This window comes from Hemitrygon akajei, chromosome 13 (assembly GCF_048418815.1).
Source record: "Hemitrygon akajei chromosome 13, sHemAka1.3, whole genome shotgun sequence".
Taxonomy (NCBI): domain Eukaryota; kingdom Metazoa; phylum Chordata; class Chondrichthyes; order Myliobatiformes; family Dasyatidae; genus Hemitrygon; species Hemitrygon akajei.
In genome coordinates this window covers 14,456,589-14,477,002 of record NC_133136.1, presented here as the reverse complement: position 1 = coordinate 14,477,002, position 20,414 = coordinate 14,456,589, and the positions used below count along the sequence as shown (strand labels likewise).

The following is a 20,414-nucleotide window of genomic DNA, read 5'->3' as shown; positions in this document are numbered from 1 at the left end:
TAGTCCGCACTAAGTCCAGCACCTCCAGCTCCCTGCTGTCAAGCAGTTCACTGATGGGATATACGTGCAGTACCTGAAGTACTTTTTGTCTAGCAGGATCTTGATATCGTAAAAAAATGGACATTTAGAAAGACAAGAACATCTATAGTTGTCCCCAGATGCACCATCATCTTACCAGAAGTCAGATATTAGGTGGCGGCATTGCAGATAATGACGGATTATTTCTCTTCTGCTACTGTTGGCCCACGGCAGCTCAGGACTGCATTTCTCTGGTCTGCTAGGTCATTTCTGATCCTTTGCCATTGAACGCGGTGGTAGAAATATAAAAGAAAATGTTGTAAGTACTCAAGTCAGGCAGTATCTGTGGAGAGAGAAGCAGAATCAATACCCTTTGATCAGAAAGTTTTACAACACAGAAACAGGCCCTTTGGCCCATCTAATCCATGCTGAACTGTTATTCTGCCTAGTCCCAACAAGCTGCATCTGGACATTAGCCCTCCATAACCCTCCCATCCATGTACCAACCCAAATGCCTCTCCTGATGAAGTGCTGGTGAAGGGTCTCGACCTCAAAGGTCAACGGTTTATTCATTTCCACAGATGCTGCCTGACCTGCTGAGCTCCTCCAGAATTGTGTGTGTGTTACTCCAAACTTCACTTAAATGCTGCAATTGAACCTGCATCCATCACTTCTGCTGGCAGCTTGTTCCATGCTCTCACTACCCTCTGAGTGAAGAAGATCCCCCTCAGATTCCCCTTACATACTTCACCATTCCCACTTAACCTATGACCCCTAGTTCTAGTCTCAGCCAATCTCAGTGAAAAAAGCCTATTTGCATTTACCCTATCTATACCCCTCATAATTTTGTACATTTCCATCAAATCTCCCCTCATCCTTGTAAACACCAGGAGACAAAGTCCTGACCAGTTCAAACTTCCCATTTAATTCAAGTCCGCAAGTCCTGGCAACATCCTTGTAAATTTTCTCTGTACTTTTTCAGTCTTAGTTGACATGTTTCCTGTAGGTAGGTGACCAGAACTACACACAATACTCCAAATTTGGTCTCATCTAGGCCTTATACAACTTCAACATAACATCCCAACTCCTTACTCAATGCTCTGATTTGTGAAAGCCAATGTGCCAAAAATTCTCTTTACCACCCTAAGTACCTGGAATTACAAAATTCTTCAACTATCACCTTATTTCAACTATGAAGATCAGAACAGTGAAAAACAAGAAATTGAGGATTTGGGTTGGAGAGAACAAATAGAAGATTTACTGTAGGTTATAGACTGAGTGACTGAATGGCACTTGTAGTTGAGAAGGCAGAGAGAGGCTAGCGAAGGCTTATTAATCACAGATGATCTGACTCGAAGAGATGTATGCAAAATGATTTAAATGAAAATGGGATGCAAGTGGAGAAAGGGGAAATAAATGAATGCTGAAACTCCTGGGTGAGCCCCATAATCCAGGTCATATCCTCTTCTCATGGCTACCATCAGGAAGGAGGTACAGAAGCCTGAAGGCATGCACTCTATGATTCAGGAACAGATAACGTCCCTCTACCATCAGACTTCTTAATAGACATTGAACCCATGAACACTACCTCACTTTTTTTTCTTTTTTGCTCTACATATTCAATTCAACTTTTTAATATATATGCATTTTTTACTATAATTTACAGTTTTTATTATCATGTATTGCAATGTACTATGGTGACAGGGTGGAAATAAGTCTCTGCCAAAGCAGATGTATGGTGTTTCTTCCCTCCATGACCCTGCAGGTCACCCTTGAGCAAGGTGTAGCATTAGCTTAACCCCCCGATCATGGGAACAGCCAGTGCACAAGTCCTAGTGGAGCAGCCACTGCTTCCAAGCAGACAATCTCTGAAGAGTATTGATAATGGCTGGGGTCACCCATCTTTTAAAGACACGGCCCAGAAGAAGATTTTTTTTTTTACGGAGAGAGTGGTGAGTGCGTGGAATGGGCTGCCGGTGACGGTGGTGGAGGTGGATATGATAGGGTCTTTTAAGAGCATCCTGGACAGGTATATGGAGCTCAGAAAAATAGAGGGCTATGGGTAACCTTTGGTAATTTCCAAGGTAAGGACATGTTCAGCACAGCTTTGTAGGCCGAAGGGCCTGTATTGTGCTGTAGGTTTTCTATGTTTCAAATTTCCAAGAAGAATCATAGTCCAGACCATAATCACCCTTGTCATATGACACAACACTAAATGATGATGATGATGATTGCAATGTATTGCTGGCACAAAACAACAAACTTCATACCATATGTCAGAGATATTAAACCTGATCCTAGGAAACTAAACAACTCAGATGCTGCAAATTGGCAGTAAATCAGAAAATTCCGGATATACTCCACCTGACCAATTGTATTTGTGGAGAAGGAAATTGTGCTAATGCTGCAAATGGATGATCTTCCTTCAGAAGTTGCCAGTCCTGATACAAACTGGAAAAGCCATTAGTCTGAAGTTGTTGGAGTGATGGTGATACTGACTAACACAGAGGAAATATGGACAGTCTGAAGACTCAGTATGTTGACACAGTTCACTTTAATTGGAGTTCAAAATTCTTGCTTCCAGCATATCTGTGAGGAATAACAATCAAAATTCCATATGTTGCATATTCATTATTCACATGTCTTGAACACAAGAGATTCTGTGGATGCTGGAAGTCCAGAGCAAAGCACAAAAAAATACTCAGCAGATCAGGTAGCATCTTTGGCAGAAGCTCCCAAACTTTTTTATACCATGGACCAATACATTAAGCAAGAGTTTCATGGACCCCAGGTTGGAAACCCCAATCTATGGAGAGGAATAGAGTAAACAGTTGCCATTTTGGGTCAAGGTCCTCTTATCAGGACTGGAAAGGAAGGGGAGAGGGTAAAGAGCACAAGCTGGAAGGTGACAGGTGAAGGGTAAGGTGAAGAGGTGAAATGATTGGCAAGTTGCAAAGAATGGGAATAAAGGGAGCTTTTTCTGGTTGGCTGCCAGCAATTAGTGGTGTTCCACAGGGGTCTGTGTTACAACCGATTCTTTTTACATTATCTGTCAATGATTTGGATGATAAAAGTGGAGAGGCAGGTGAATGGGGAAAGAAATGGCAGATGAAATACAATGTCGGGAAGTGTAGGGTCATTCAGTTTGGTAGAACAAATGAAAGCATTGACTATTTCCCAAGTGGAGAGAAAATACAAAAAACTGAGGTGTAAAGGGACTTGGAAGCCCTTGTGCAGGATTTCCTAAAGGTTAATCTGCAGGTTGAGTCTATGGTGAGAATGCAAATGTGATGTTAGTCCACTCACTAACAAGTGAAAATCTGCAGATGCTGGAAATCCAAGCAACACACACAAAATGCTGAGTTCCTCCGCCATTTTGTGTGTGATGCAATGTTTTCATGTTTATTGTTATTTAAAATTTTCAATCATATAATTCCAATTAGGACATAGAACATAACAGCACAGTACAGACCCTTCTGCCCATGACATTGTGGCGAGCTTTTAACCTGCTGTAAGAGCAATCTATCCCTTCCATTCTGCACAGCCCTCTATTTTTTTTTTATCATCCTTGTGTCTATCTAAGAGTTTCTTAAATGCCCTATTGTATCATCCTTTACTACCTCCTCTGGTCCAGCATGCCAGTTACCCATCATTCTCTGTTAAAAAAAACAACTGTTTTACCCCCTATACTTTGCTCCAATCAGCTTACGATTATGTCCTGTATTAGTGATTTCCACTCTGAGTAGAAGTTTCTGCTCTGCACTCGATCTATACCTCTTATCATCTTGTACACCTCAATCAAGTCACCTCCCATTCTCCTTCACTCCAAATAAAAAAGACCTAGCTTACTCAGCATACATAAGACATGCATAAGACATGCTCTGTAAGCCAGGCTGCAGCACGGTAAATCTCTTCTGCACCCTCTTGAGAGTTTCAACTTCCTTCCTATCATGAGGTGACTAGAAATGAATTCTCCAAGTGTTGTCCACTTGTTGACCTTCCAGGCCAAATCTTGTCATTTTTTCTTTTCAGTCCAATCCTGTCTTGATCTGTTTTGCCAATCCTTTCTAAACATCAAATATCCCAAAATATTTTACCCATAATCACCATGAACCACACGGCAAAATTGCCATTATGATAAAGCATTTACATCCCTTACACCATTAGTTAATCTGTCCTGATAAAAATACTTCAAGTATTCAGATGCAATACATTTAATGTTAGTTTTTGACCTTTTTTCTTGAATTAGTTTTGATTATGGTGATCCTGTTGTTATTAAGTACTCTGATCATTTTGGTCCCACTCCATTTAGCACTGGGTGCTAACCTGTGGTTTATAGACCCCTCAATTACTGGTAGAGATCCAAGGCATGAAAAAGATTGGAAACCCCTGATTAGCATCTCCCCAACGTTTTCTGTGTGACCTCAGACCGATTCAATCTGCAAGTTAACATTTAGGGAGTTCTGTACAAGGACTCCCAAATCCTTTTGCACCTCAAATTTTTAGGTTTTCTCCAAAAATTGATTTGATTGTGGTCATTCAGTTTTTGAGGATGGCCTGCTCTAGGCAGATTTACAGCTGTGTTCTTTCCACTTCTTGATGAAGTACTCCAAGGAATATTTAGTGACTTGGTAATTTTCTTGTATCCATCTGCTGACTTGTGCTTTTCAATAACCCTTTTGCAGAATTGCTTGATGTATTCTTTTTTTCTTCACGGTGCAGTTTTTGCCAGGATACCAACTCACCAGCAGTTGGACCGTCCAGATGCAGGTGTATTTTAATTAAATCTCCATTTAACTAATTATCTGACTTCTACAACCAATTGGCTGCACCATTAATGTGGTGTGTCATGTTAATGGGGGTGCAATCAATTATTTTGTGTTTTATATTTGTCATTAATTTAGATCACTTTGCAGAGATCTGATTTCACTTTAACGTGAAAGCATTTTCTGCTCATCGGTGTCAAAAACAACTAAATTAAATGCACTGTGATTCAATGTTGTAAAATAATAAAACATGAAAACTTCCAAGGGAGGTGTGGTGAACACTTTTTATAGGCACTGTAAGTGTCCTCTTGTATTTCTTATCCACGTAAATACCTCATTTGTTCCCTGATGCCTGTATCTGCTATGCACCTTCTTCCTCTTAACCAGGGCATCAATATCTCACGGAAACCAAATTTCCCTAACCCAGTTAGCCTTGCCTTTTATTCTATCAGGAACATACACACTCAGTACTCTCAAAACTTCACCATTGAAGGCTTCCCACTTACCAAGCATTCCTTTGCCAGAAAACAACCCACACTTGCCAAATCCTTTCTGATATCATCAAAATTGGCTTTTCTCCAATTTAGGTTCTCAATTCAAGAATCCAGACTATTGCTTTTCCATAATTAACTTGAAAATAATGGAATTATGATGACTATATCCAAAGTGTTCCCCTACACAGACTTCTGTCTCCTGCCTGTCTCATTCCCTAATAGAGATCCAGTAACACACATTCTCTAGTTGAGAGAATGTTCTCTATGTATTGATCCCATCTGATTCCTAAGTGGACATTGAACCCGTGAACACTACCTCACTTTTTTAATATATATTATTTCTGTTTTTGCACAATTTTTAATCTATTCAGTGTACGTATACTGTGATTGATTTACTTATTTATTTATTATTATTATTCTATATTATGTATTGCATTGAACTGCTGCTGCTAAGTTCACGACACACGCCGCAGAGAATAAATCTGATTCTGATTCTGATTCAGGGGACTCCAGAGCACTTTTGACAAACTCTATTCTATCCAGACCTTTTACAGTATGGGATTCCCAATCAATATATGGAAAGTTAAAATCACCTACATCACACTAGGGTGCCATAGTCGCATTGTACTTGGTGCAATACCTTTACAGATTGGGTCACCAGAATTCAGTTCCAACACTGTCTGTAAGAAGTTTGTATATCTTTCCCATGAGTGCTTGGGTTTCTCCAGGGTGCTCCAGTTTTCTCCCACAGTCTAAGGACATAATGGTTAGTAGGTTAATTGGTCATTGTAAATTGTCTCGTGATTAGACTGGATTTAAATTGGTGGTTGCTGTGTAGTGCAGCTTATTGGGCACTGTACAGCACTGTATCCCTAAATAATTTTTTTAAATCACATTATTATATTTCTTCCAACAGTCAGCAATATCTCTACAAATTTGCTCCTCTAAATCTACTGAGTCCTAAACTTATGTCAATTTTTGCATGGTCCCAGTAATTAGCCCAAGTTCAGTTATCAGTTAACTGCACTTAGAAGAATGGCTGAGATTCTCTTAAGATTTACATCACTATTGTTTAGAGAATTGCTTGAGGCCTGAGCAAAGCAGATGGAAGAAAAGCTTAACAATCTGGTCAGCTCTATGCGCAGGGGCACCTCATTTTCAAAGATTCCACTCAGCTAAGCTACTAAATGGAATCTCAATTTGTTTACCTTTGATGCGCAGTTCTTCACATTCCCGGAATCCTGTTCAGTTTTAAAAGAAAGCTGATATTGTTTCTGGATGGTTAAGTGCCAGATGGTTTTTTTATAGGAATTTTGGATACAAAGCTCTGGGATTTTATGCCTTTACTGGAAGTTAAATATAGTTTTCCCATGGCTAAGGTTTATTTTTACATTTTCAAATTAAAAACGTGAACACAATACATTTCTTCAATTCCCCCGTGAAAATTACTGAACAATCTAGATTATAAATATTGCAAAGAAACCTTAAAATTTTAGAGAATATAATAATATGCCTTGCACTGAATGTTGGAATGTAACTTAATTCTTGACTGGATTTTTAAAAAGATAATCTTTTGTAGAGAATGTAGGTTGTCATTTTCAGCAGTTAGAACATAGAACAGTACAGTACAGGCTCTTTTCCCCTTAAAGCTATGCTGGCATATTAACCTAATCCAAGATCAAACCTGACTCTTCCCTCCCACGTAGCCCTCCATTTTTCCATTTTTTTTAATTCTCATTGGTTAATTAACCACTTCTATTGGGTAGCAACTCATAAGACTTAGCACAAAGATAGGCACAGTAGTGTAGCAGTTAGTGCAAGCACTTTACAGCACCAGCTGTTTCCAATTCTTACCACTATCTATAAGTTCTCCCCATGACCGGGTGCGTTTCTTCCGGGTGCTCCAGTTTCCTCCTGCATTCCGAAGACATACAGGTTAGGGTTCGTGAGCTGAGGGCATGTGCCATGTGCAGAAGTTCGCTGATGACACGGCCATAGTGGGGTGTGTCAGGAATGGACAGGAGGAGGAGTATAGGAAACTGATACAGGACTTTGTGATATGGTGCAACTCAAACTACCTGCGTCTCAATATCACCAAGACCAAGGAGATGGTGGTGGACTTTAGGAGATCTAGGCCTCATATGGAGCCAGTGATCATTAATGGAGAATGTGTGGAGCAGGTTAAGACCTACAAGTATCTGGGAGTACAGTTAGACGAGAAGCTAGACTGGACTGCCAACACAGATGCCTTGTGCAGGAAGGCACAGAGTCGACTGTACTTCCTTAGAAGGTTGGCGTCATTCAATGTCTGTAGTGAGATGCTGAAGATGTTCTATAGGTCAGTTGTGGAGAGCGCCCTCTTCTTTGTGGTGGCATGTTGGGGAGGAAGCATTAAGAAGAGGGACGCCTCACGTCTTAATAAGCTGGTAAGGAAGGCGGGCTCTGTCGTGGGCAAAGTACTGGAGAGTTTAACATCGGTAGCTGAGCGAAGGGCGCTGAGTAGGCTACGGTCAATTATGGATAACTCTGAACATCCTCTACATAGCACCATCCAGAGACAGAGAAGCAGTTTCAGCGACAGGTTACTATCGATGCAATGCTCCTCAGACAGGATGAAGAGGTCAATACTCCCCAATGCCATTAGGCTTTACAATTCTACCACCAGGACTTAAGAACTTTTTAAAAGCTATTATTAATGCTTTTTGAGATAGTGATTTAGATGCATATAATATTTTTTTACTGAGTTAAGTATTGTATGTAATTAGTTATGCTACAACAAGTGTATGGGACATTGGAAAAAATGTTGAATTTCCCCATGGGGATGAATAAAGTATCTATCTATCTATCTATCTATCTAAATGCCAGAAGCATGGCAACACTTGTGGGCTGCCCCAGTACAATCCTCAGATGCGAAATGACACATTTCAGTGTATGCTTCAATGTACATGTGATAAATAAATCCAATCTTTAATCTTTAAAAATTGTTTTACACTTCAAAGAACCTATAAATTTTCAACTAAAATAATCCATATAGGCTCTAGTGAGTTCATCTGTAGTTCTGTGCAGTAACTATTGATTTTTTTTTACAGAAGGAAATGCTGTCGAGGTTATAAATTTGTCCTTGGCCAGTGTATCCCAGAAGGTAAGAATGTGAATAACTCTCTGTAGAGTCAAAAAGCTGCAGATGCTGGAATTCTGAAGGGAAAACAGAAAATGGTGGAACCGCTCAGTAGGTCAGACAGTACAGAGAAACAAAATTCACGTGTCTGGTGCTTCCTCAAAATGGGGAATGAAAGGATTGTTGATTAGACTAGGTTAAAGATTATATTTATTTTGTCACACATACATCAACATTTTGTTAGTGAAATGTGTAATTTGCCTCAAACGCAGTGAGGGTTGTGTTGGGTTCAGCTTGAAGGTGTCACCACACTTTTGGCACCAAAATAGCATGTCCACAACTTAGTAACATAGAGTATGTCTTCAGAATGTGGGAGGAAACTGGAGCACCTGGAGGAAAGCCACATGGTCACATGGAGAACAAACAAACCCTTTATTTCTCCCGCCAAAGTGCATGAAAATACACTTTTCTCTACACCGTATTCTACCTGCCACTTTGTTGCCCATTCTCCTAATCTGTCCAAGTTCTTCTGCAAACTTCCTGCTTCCTCAACACTACCTGCCCCTCCACCTAGCTTTGTACTGTCCACAAACTGGGCCACAAAGCCATCAATTTTGTCATCCAAATCATTGACATATAACACGAAAAGAAGCGGTTCCAACACCGACCTCTGCAGAACACCATTAGTCACCAGCAGCCAATCAGAAAAATGCCCTTTTATTCCCACTCTTTGCCTCTTCTGGTCAGCCAATTGTCCATCCATGTTAATATTTTTCCTGTAATACCATGGCTCTATCTTATTTAGCAGCCTCATGTGCGGCACCTTGTCAAAGGGCTTCTGAAAATCCAAATATACAACATCCACTGACTATTCTTCATAAGTATTTTGTGTCAGTCTTCACTGTGAAGACACACACAATATGCCAGAAGTTCAAGAGTGTCAGGAAGAAAGTGCTTGGGAAGCTGAAAGTCTAAAGGTCGATAAGTCACACAGACCTAATGGACTACCCCCCAGGATTCTAAAAGAGATAGCTGAAGAGATTGTGGAGGCATTAGTAATGATCTTCCAAGAACCACTAGATTCTGGAATGGTTCTAACTTGTACATAGTTCTTTCCTTTTGCTTGTTTTTTCTTTCCACTCTTTTCTATAAGTATATACCTCAGATAAATACTTTGTGGAGATTTGTGATATATATGATTATATGATATATATGTACAATATCTGAAATACATCTTATGGAAAAGTTTGTTTGATGATGAACTTCAATAAAAAAATAAATTACAAAAAAAAAAGAAAATTGCAAATGTCACACCACTCCTTAAGAAGAGGGAGAGACAGAAGAAAAGAAATGATAGGCCAGTTAGCCTGAATTCACTGATCGGAAAGATGTTGATTGTTAATGATGTGGTACTTGTAGATGCATGATAAAGTAGGCCAATGTCAGCATAGTATCCTTAAGGTGGAAACTTGCCTGATAAATCTGTTGAAATTCTTTGAGGAAATAACTGGCAGAATAAGCAGAGGTTGTTGTTTTCTTAGATTTTCAGAAGGCCTTTGACAAATTTTATAGGCCATACCTCTATCAAATCACCCCTCATTCTCCTACACTCCAATGAATAAAGTCACAACCTATTCCCTATAACTCGGGTCCTCAAGTAAGAGCAACAACATCCTTGTAAATGTAATGCCTTTTACTAATTTGGAGGACAGAGTTCTGGGTTACCATAATTCCTTACATAAAAAAGGACTTCTAGATTTCATTGTTGAATGTTCTTGTTTTAGATTTAAGATGATGGCATTTTATTTTGGTGTCCAAAGAAAATTGTTTTCCATAGCACCAACCCCATCACATTCTATTTGCCTTTTAATGAACCTAGATTAGATTATTTGGGTGCCACGGTAACATAGTGGTTAACACAATACTACTACAGCTCAGGGTGTTCCAGAGTTCAGAGTTCAATTCCAGCACCGTCTGTCATGAGCTTGAAGCTCTCCCTGTGAGCCAAATGGTCACTCTGGTTTCCTTCCACAGTCCAAAGATGTATCGGTTAGTAGGTTAATTGATCATTGTAAACTGCCCCATGATTAGACTAATTGTGAGTAGGTTAATGGCTGGGTGGTGCAGCTCATTAGGCCAAAAGGGCCTTTTCTGCACTACATCTCTCGATAAATAAATAGATTTCTCAACTTTCCAAATACCAAGAAAAGTTCTCTTCAGTTTCAAATGAGCTCATACTCAAACCATTGCTTGGGTATCACTTCCAGGTTCAAAATACCTTTCATGAAATCTGGTGCCTAAATCTGAATATGGTAATCCAGTAGCACCCATTCGTCATCATAGCTGTTGGTAGAGTTAGCAGGTGAATTTATTTGCTATGTTTTAAAGTTTTAAAATCTATATACTAATAACGTGGCAATTTGACTTGCCTCACCAGACATCATCTATCGCCATGAGTTTCTGTATACATTTCAGATTTTGAGCATCTGTACTTTTTGCTTTTACATTCTATTATTAATTTGTTCTTGGTATTTTAGAGAAATTTTAAATGTGGACAAAAATTTTTTGGTTAGTAGTTAAGATGGTCATGCAACTTCCACTCAGTCCTTACAGGGACATCAAACTTGTTTTAATGGACATCACATACAAAAGGCTGGTGGAACTCACCATCTGGCAGAATCTATAGAAAAGAATAACAGCTGATGTTTAGGGCCCAAAAAATGTCAACTATTTATTCCTTCCATAGATGCTGCCTGACTTGCTGAGTTCCTCCAGCATAGCCTATGTGTTGCTCAAGATTTCCAGCTGATGCAGAATCTCTTGTGGTTATCATTTTAAGGGATCTTTCTCTCTTGTTCATCTATCGATCTATTTACTTAATAAGAGGTACAGTGTAGAACAGACCCTTCTAGTCCAACGAGCCACATCGCCCAGAAACCCACCTATTTAACTCTAGCCAAATCACAGGGCAATTTACAAGGACCAATTAACCAACCCCCCTCCCCCCCACCCCTGCATTTCAGCCTGGCTGGGAGTCTCAATTCCAGTGACGAATCTTCGTCCACTTAAAGGTGCCCGACATGCTTGGACTGTCATGTCCTTCAGAAGATCATGGAATAATTAAGTTGATTTAAAAGTACATTGCGTAAAGGGAAATTACATGCTGCAGATTGCAGTGAGAGTAATTCAAGAGGTATAAGCATTGGCCACAACCTTCTGAAGGTCACCATGGTTCACCAGCACTATCTTGTTCCGTCCACTTCAAGCAGGCTTCAATTATATCAATGCCTGAGAAGAATGTAGTGACCTGCCTTAAGGACTATTGGCTGGCTAGGATCTTTATGTCCTCGTTGTCCATGGGAATGGTACCGGAGGATTGGAGGGAGGCAAATGTTGTCCCCTTATTCAAAAAAGGTAGTAGGGATAGTCCAGGTAATTATAGACCAGTGAGCCTCATGTCTGTGGTGGGAAAGCTTTTGGAAAAGATTCTTAGAGATAAGATCTATGGGCATTTGGAGAATCATGGTCTGATCAGGGACAGTCAGCGTGGCTTTGTGAAGGGCAGGTCGTGCCTAACAAGCCTGATAGAGTTCTTTGAGGAGGTGACCAGGCATATAGATGAGGGTAGTGCAGTGGATGTGATCTACATGGATTTTAGTAAGGCATTTGACAAGGTTCCACATGGTAGGCTTATTCAGAAAGTCAGAAGGCATGGGATCCAGGGAAGTTTGGCAAGGTGGATTCAGAATTTGCCTGCAGAAGGCAGAGGGTCGTGGTGGAGGAAGTACATTAAGATTGGAGGGTTGTGACTAGTGGTGTCCCACAAGGATCTGTTCTGGGACCTCTACTTTTTGTGATTTTTATTAACGACCTGGATGTGGGGGTAGAAGGGTAGGTTGGCAAGTTTGCAGACGACACAAAGGTTGGTGGTGTTGCAGATAGTGCAGAGGATTGTCGAAGATTGCAGAGAGACAATGATAGGATACAGAAGTGGGCTGAGAAGTGGCAAATGGAGTTCAACCCGGAGAAGTGTGAGGTGGTACACTTTGGAAGGACAAACTCCAAGGCAGAGTACAAAGTAAGTGGCAGGATACTTGGTAGTGTGGAGGAGCAGAGGGATTTGGGGGTACATGTCCACAGATCCCTGAAAGTTGCCTCACAGGTAGATAGGGTAGTTAAAAAAGCTTATGGGGTGTTAGCTTTCATAAGTCGAGGGATAGAGTTTAAGAGTCACGATGTAATGATGCAGCTCTATAAAACTCTAGTTAGGCCACACTTGGAGTACTATGTCCAGTTCTGGTCACCTCACTATAGGAAGGATGTGGAAGCATTGGAAAGGGTACAGAAGAGATTTACCAGGATGCTGCCTGGTTTAGAGAGTATGCATTATGATCAGAGATTAAGGGAGCTAGGGCTTTACTCTTTGGAGAGAAGGAGGCTGAGAGAAGACATGATAGAGGTGTACAAGATATTAAGAGGAATAGACAGAGTGGACAGCCAGCGCCTCTTCCCTAGGGCACCACTGCTCAGTACAAGAGGACATGGCTTTAAGGTAAGGGCTGGGAATTTCAAGGGGGATATTAGAGGAAGGTTTTTTACTAAGAGAGTGATTGGTGAGTGGAATGCACTGCCTGAGTCAGTGGTGGAGGCAGATACACTAGTGAAGTTTAAGAGACTACTAGACAGGTATATGGAGGAATTTAAGGTGGGGGGTTATATGGGAGGCAGGGTTTCAGGGTTGGCACAACATTGTAGGCCGAAGGGCCTGTAATGTGCTGTACTATTCTATGTTCTATGCTGTATGTCTGATAGCACTTACTGTACATCCACAGTGATGAAGTGTTAGGAAAGTCTGATGAAACATATCGACTCCTATCTGAGAAGCGAGTTAGATCTGCTCCAATTTGCCTACCAGAGCAACAGGTCCAGAGCAGATGCTCTTCACTCAATCCTGGAACATCTGGACAGCAAAGATGCATACATCCAGATGCTCTTTATTGATTACAGCTCAGCATTCAATACCAGCATCCCCTCAAAACTAATCAATAAGCTTCAAGACCTCGGCCTCAATAAACCTTTGTGCAGTTGAATCCTCAATTTCCTCACTTGCAGACCCCAGTCAGTTCAGATTGGCAGCAACACCTCCTCCACGATCTCTATCAGCACAGCTGCACCACACGGCTGTGTGCCTAGCCCCCTGCTCTACTTGCTTTACAGTTCTCCCTGTGTGGCTAAGCAAAGCTCCCATGCCATTTTCAAGTATGCTGGTAACATCACTGTCATAGGCCAAATCAAAGGTGGTGATGGATCAGCATATAGGAAGGAGATAAATTTGTTTGAGTGGTGTCATAACAACCTCTTACTCAATGTCAGCAAAAACAAAATGCTGATTATTGACTTCAGAAGAAGGAAATTAGAGGTCCATGAGCCAGTTCTCATTGGAAAATCGGAGGTGGAGCGGGTCAGCAAGTACAGAAAAAAAGCACGACACTGCCTCTACTTGCTTAGGAGTTTGCAAAGATTTGGCATGACATCTAAACCTTTATTATACTGCCATAGATGAGTAGTGGAGAGTATATCGACTGGCTACATAACAGCCTGGTATGGAAACACCAATCGCTTTGAACAAAAAATCCTACAAAAAGTAATAGATACTGCCCAGTTTATCACGGTACAGCCCTCGTCACCACTGAGCACATCTACATGAAACACTGTCACAGGAAAGCAGCATCCACTGCCAGGGATCTCCATCACCCAGGACATGTTCTCTTCTCATTGCTGCCATCAGAAAGAAGGTACAGGATCCACAGGACTCACACCACTAGGTTTAGGAACAGTTATTACCCCTCAACCATTAGGCTTTCAAACTAGAGCAGATAACTTCTCTCAGCCTCACTTGCCCCATCTTTGAAAGGGTCCCACAACCTATGGACTCACGTTCAAAGATTCTTCGTGTCATGTCCTCAATATTTATTGTTTGTTTATGTATTATTATTATTTATTTCTTTTTGTATTTGCACAGTTAGATGTCTTTTGCACACTGGTTAATAGCCCAGTTTGGTGAAGTCTTTCATTGACTATGTTATGGTTATTATTTTATGGATTTATTGAGTATGCCAGCAAGGAAATGAATCTCAGGATGTTATATGGTTGCATATATGTACTTCGATAATAAGTTTACTTTGAACTTTGAACTTTGAACCAGTGCATCTTTGGACTGTGGGAGGAAACCAGAGCACCCAGAGGAAACCCAAATGCTCATGGGAAGGACATACAAACTTCTTGCAAAGGATGCCAGAATTGAACTCTAAACTCTGATATCCCAAGCTGTAATTGCTACATTACCGTAGTGCCCTGATTTTGTTAATTTTGGACAGCGGTGTGTCCTGCTCTAGGATTGGGAGCTGGGTATCCAATGACAAGGTTCTCAATGAGCGAAAGATATTCCAGCTGGCCTTGTAAAATCAAAGGCTGTGCATATTTTGGGAATAACCCACGTCTGACTCTTCAAAGATCCAAGATGAGATCACTGTAAACAATGCAAACACTGAATGAGGTGTAAAGGATGAATGGAATTTTTTAAAGGTGATATATAAAATGGATAACTGATTTGCTGCTGACAGATCTTACCCTAGGGTCAATGTGAAAATATGATCATTGATGCAGACTGTAAATTCCTAATATTTGATCTGCCTTAAATTCTGCCAGTTTACAAAGATTAATTTCCCTTCTAAACACAAGAGATTCTGCAGATGCTGGAGATCTGGAACAATGCACACAAAATGGTGGAAGAACTCAGCAAGTCAGGCACTGTCAATTGAAATTTCAGGCCAAGACCCTTCATTAGGACTGCAAAGGAAGGGGACAGAAGCCAGAATAGGAAGGTAGAGGGATGAAAAGGCATACAAGCTGGCAGGTGAAGGGTGAGACTAGTTGAGACTAGGTGGGGGGGGGTGAAGCGAGGGGAGAGGGGAGTGAAGCATGACCTTGGGAAGTGATAGGTGGAAGAAGCGAAAGGCCAAAGAAGGAATGTGATAGGGGAGAAGAGAGGACTATGGAAGAAAGGGAAGGAGGAAGGGCCCCAGATGGAGGTGATGGACATGTGAGCAGAAGAGAAGGAGTGAAATATGAGGAGTTGATTTTCCAACTTGAGTGGGGCTTCTTCAGGGCAGTAGAGGAGTCCATGGACCAATATGTTGGAATTGGAATGGGCATTCGAATTGAAATGGGTAGCCACCAGGACAGAGAATGGGAAGTCTTTGTTGCTTTCTGTATCCTGATTTCAAATATGGACATTTATTTTAATGACAAGGGTCTCAAATCCAAGTGTGGAATATCCACTTAGGAAATAAAAACAGACAAAATGTATGCTGAAACCTTACCACTGGCAGGAGAGTCTTGAATGCAGGAATGTAGTTGCAAGAAAAGGAGATTAAATCTAGGTGCACTAGAATGCCTTCTCACAGTGACTGGTGAACCTCTGAAATTCTGTACTCCAGAAATTTGTGGAGCTATTTAAAGAAGAGGTAGGTGCAGTTTTGAAACATCTGGGAATTAAGAGCGATGTGAAAGTCGTGCAAAAGAACAGTGGGCAGATCAGCCATGAATTTTGATGAATTATGAGGCAGGCTAAAGAGGCCAGGTGGTCTAGTTGTGCTCCCTCTTTCTCATGTTCTTGTAGGACCCATTTCCAGCTTCCCTGTGATCTTTTTGTTTATTCATCTTTTTGCTTCCATTCCAGATTATGATGTTTGTTCAGGAGCTCCTTGTGAACAACAGTGCACTGATAATTTCGGCAGAGTGCTGTGCACATGTTACCCCGGATATTACTTCGACCGTATGAGGCACAAGAATAGAGAGAAACCTTATTGTCTAGGTCTGTATCAACCTTCAAAAGGAATAAACTCACGCCTGTAACAACCACACATGTACAATGATTACTGCTTCAAGCATCTTCTTACAAACACTTCCCATAACATTTTACAGCATTCAGAAACAACATCTAGCCCATGGATTCGACTGAACAGTTTCTTTTCTCTATTTAAAATCAGTTGCACGATGATTAGCTAGTTGAAGCAAAAGAGAGAAAATGATGGAGGCACTCAGCAGATCAGGCAACATCATGGGGAGAGATACGGAGACGATGCTTTGCAACTTCAAAACATTAAACTAATTCAAAGGAAAACAGCAGAGCCGAGAGATACCAGTCTAAGTCTGTTCTTTACTTTAAACGAGGTGCACACTTATCATGTTGTAGAGTCATGAAGTATGTAATTCACATATTTTAACATATAACCTGTAATGAATTATTTAAATGAACAAGAATGCTCAACCAAACAATATATTTCCAATATTACTCAAATTCTATTGAAATATTAAATACATAAGAACTTGGGTCAAGGATTAGAACTTAATACATGAGAAATCATTAGAAATGAATATGTGAGAAGTCACTTTTTTATTTAGTGGTACAACACAGTGAAAGGCCATTCCCGTGCCGCCCGATTACACCTATGTGACCAATTAACCTACTAACCCGTATGTCTTTGAGATGTGGAGAAAAGCAGAGCATCAGGAGGAAACCCACGTGGTCACAAACTCCTTTCAGGCAGCAGCGGAACTGATCCCAGATCACTGGCGCTGTAATAACGTTATGCTACACTACCGTGGTTCCCAATTTACTGAGGATGGCGGGGGTGGGGGGTGGGGAATGGAGAGGTGCAGTGCACGAAAGAAGTATCAGTGAGAGGGCCCAGACTGAGGTTGGCAACATGAAAAATATTTTAAAAGCTGACAAAAAAGTTGTAGAAAAAATAGGAAAAGAAAGACAGTAGAACAAAAAGGTGAAGCGGCGTGTGTACTGTATGTAGGGAAAAGACCATAAAGCATAGGAGCAGAATTAGGCTACTCAGCCCATCGAGTCTGCTGTACCATTCCACCATGTCTAACTCATCATTCTTCTCGACCCCACTCCTCTGCCTTCTCCTATAGAAAAGGAGAGAGACGAAGTAGTTATCTGAAACAGCAACCAGCACGGACTAGATGGGCATGATGGCCTGTTTCTGTACATAACTCCGACCCTATGCAACCTGCTCAGATGGAACAAGGGATGCTCTTCCTCAAGGTTACGTTGGGTTTCACTGAAACAATAGAGGAAGCTGAACGCAGACAATTCAGGAGTGGGAAGGAGAATGAATGTAACAAGAGATTAGAAAATCAAGATGACCGCTGCAGACTGAATGGAAATGTCACGCAATGCAGTCTAATCTGCATCTCCACAACACACTGCAGATGAGCCCGTGTTGCATGTATCAAATACAGTGCTCTCAATTGGAAGAAGTATAAATAAATCATTACTTCACTTGGAAACCTTGTATGAGCCAATGGGTAATAAGGCCATAAGACAGGAGCAGTATTAGGCCATTCGACCCACTAAATCCGCTCCATCATTCTATCAATGCTGAATTATTATCCCTCTCAACCACCTTCTCCTGCCTTCTCCCTGTAAGCTTTGAGATCTTTAATAATTAAGAAACTATTAAACTGTGCTTTAAGTATACTTGATGACAAGCTCCCACAACCATCTTTGGTACTGAATTCCACAGATACAAAACCCTTTGGCTGAAGAATTTCCTTGTCATCTCTGTTCTAAAGAGACATCCTTCTATTCTGATGCAATGTCCTATAGTTCAATATCCTCTCCATGTCCACTCTATTGAGGTCTTTCAATATTTAATAGGTTTCAATGAGATTCCTACTCATTCTTCTAAACACCAGTAAGTATAGGTTCAAAGCCATCAAATGCACCTCATAAGGTAACTCTTACGTCCCTGGGAACATTCTTATAAAACTCCTCTGACCCTGTCCAATGCCAGTACATCCTTTCTTAGATAATGGACCCAAAACTACTCATAGTACTCATATATAAGACCATAAGATATAGTAGAATTAAGTCATTTGGCCCATTGAAACTGCTCTGCCATTTCATCATGGCTGATCCATTCCCCTCTCAGCTCCAATCTCCTTTCTTCTCCTCGTATCCCTTCATGCCCTGTCTAATCAAGAGTCTATCAACCTCTGCCATAGACAGACCTGATGACTTAGCCTCCACAGCTGCCTGAGACAACGAATTCCACAAATTCACCAATCTCTGGTATAAAAAATTCCTCATCTCTGCTCGAAATGAATGCCCCTCTATTCTGAGGCTGTGTTCTCTGGTCTTGGACTCCCCCGTCGTAGGAAAGATCCTCTCCACATCCACGTTTAAGCAGCCCATGTCTCGGCACATTAGCACGGACAAGTATTGCGTCATGCTTTCTTTCTGAGGAGCAGCAGCTGATAAAATGCTTCTGTGTTGGGATGAATAATTCACTGAGTGCCACATGACTGCAATGCAAAGCGAGATTTGTGCCAAACTTTCTCTCCTTAATGCAAAAATATTGAGATTAATTATAGCTTTCCTTATGCCATTCCACTGAGAACCATTACTCATGGAAGACTGGGCCTCAGACCTGGGAACATTCTGTTTCTCATGGCTAAGCTGCAGCTATGTTGACTTGTCAGGTTGTAATGGAAGCTTGAAAGCTCTCATTTACAATGATATTACTATTCATGGTCAGTGATACGAAGAGTGCAGGTTGTCTGATTGCTGTCTCTCTCTATATGGCAGGAAAGAGTCTGAGGAGGAAAATATCTTAAAAAGAAAAACCCAAATGCCAAAAGAACTTATAATTAATTGGATCGTACGACATAGGAGCAGAATTAAACCATTTGGCCCATCAATTCTGTCCTGCCATTTCATAATTTCCCTCTCAACCCCATTCTCCTGCCTTTTCCCCATAATATTTCACACCTTGAATAAGATCAGAATACATAGGAACAGAAGGAGGCCATTCAGCTCAAGTACTAATCAACAATTATGATTACTATGTCTGTAGGAGTGTGTGCTTCAAGATTCAAGATCATTTACTGTCATTCTTCAATGCATAAGTATAACAGAGAATGAAATGATTGTTACTTTAGATCCAATGCTGCATAGAAGACCACAATAAACATAAAGAACACAATAAGAACATAATAAATATGAATACATAAGATTAGCTTATGTACATAGACTGATAGTGTGTACATAAGGTGACACTGCGCACAGAAGGTGACTTTAACAAAAGTAGTGAGGGTGGTGGAGTGTGGAGGGGTGGATATTACATACAAACGTTGTAGAACATGGAACAGTACAGCTCAGCAACCGGCTATCTGGCCCACAATGTTGTGTCAAAACAGCTTAAAAGCAAATCAAAAACACCCAAACACCGATCTCTCCTACCTACTCCATATCCATATCACTCCATCTTCTTTACATCCATGTGCCTATCAAAACATATCCTAAAAGCCTCTAATGTCACCATTCCAGGGAGCGCATCCCAGGAATCCACCACTCTTTGAGTAAAAGAATTACCCCTCACATCTCCCTTGAACCTACCCCCTCTCACCTCCAATACATGCCTTCTGGTATTAGACATTTAGAACATAGAACATAGAATAGCACAGCACATTACAGGCCCTTCGGCCCACAATGTTGTGCCGACCCTCAAACCCTGCCTCCCATTTCAACCCTAGAAAATAGATATTCCCTGTCTACTCTATCTATGCTTCTCATAATCTTATAAACGCCTATCAGATCTCCCCTCAGCCTCCGGTGCTCCAGAGAAAACAACTCAAGTTCATCCAGTCTCTCATGACAGCACATGCCCACTAAACCGGTTAGCAACCTGGTAAACCTCCTTTGCACCCTCTCCAAAGCCTCAACATCCTTCCTATAATGGGGCAACCAGGACTGTATGCAATACTCCAGACGTGGTCTAACCAGAGGTTTATTAAGATTCTACATAAACCCCTGATAGGTTAATGGGTGAAAGTGATGACCAGCCTCCTCCCTGATGGGAGTGTGATGAACAATTCATGAGTAGGGTGAGTAGGGCCTTTCATGATTTTGCTGGCCTTTTCCTGGCGCCTTTCTGT

The 20,414-nt window shown here is 41.1% G+C and overlaps 1 protein-coding gene across 1 annotated transcript in view; it reads left to right on the top strand.

Annotated features, from left to right (window-relative positions):
* The window catches only part of ccbe1 (collagen and calcium binding EGF domains 1), a 385,149-nt gene that overhangs the window by 306,288 nt on the left and 58,447 nt on the right, over positions 1-20,414 (top strand). Inside the window, exons 3-4 of the mRNA XM_073064183.1 lie at positions 8,368-8,420; positions 16,138-16,272. Coding sequence (XP_072920284.1) covers positions 8,368-8,420; positions 16,138-16,272 — 188 coding nt within the window. The remainder of the gene's footprint in view (positions 1-8,367; positions 8,421-16,137; positions 16,273-20,414) is intronic.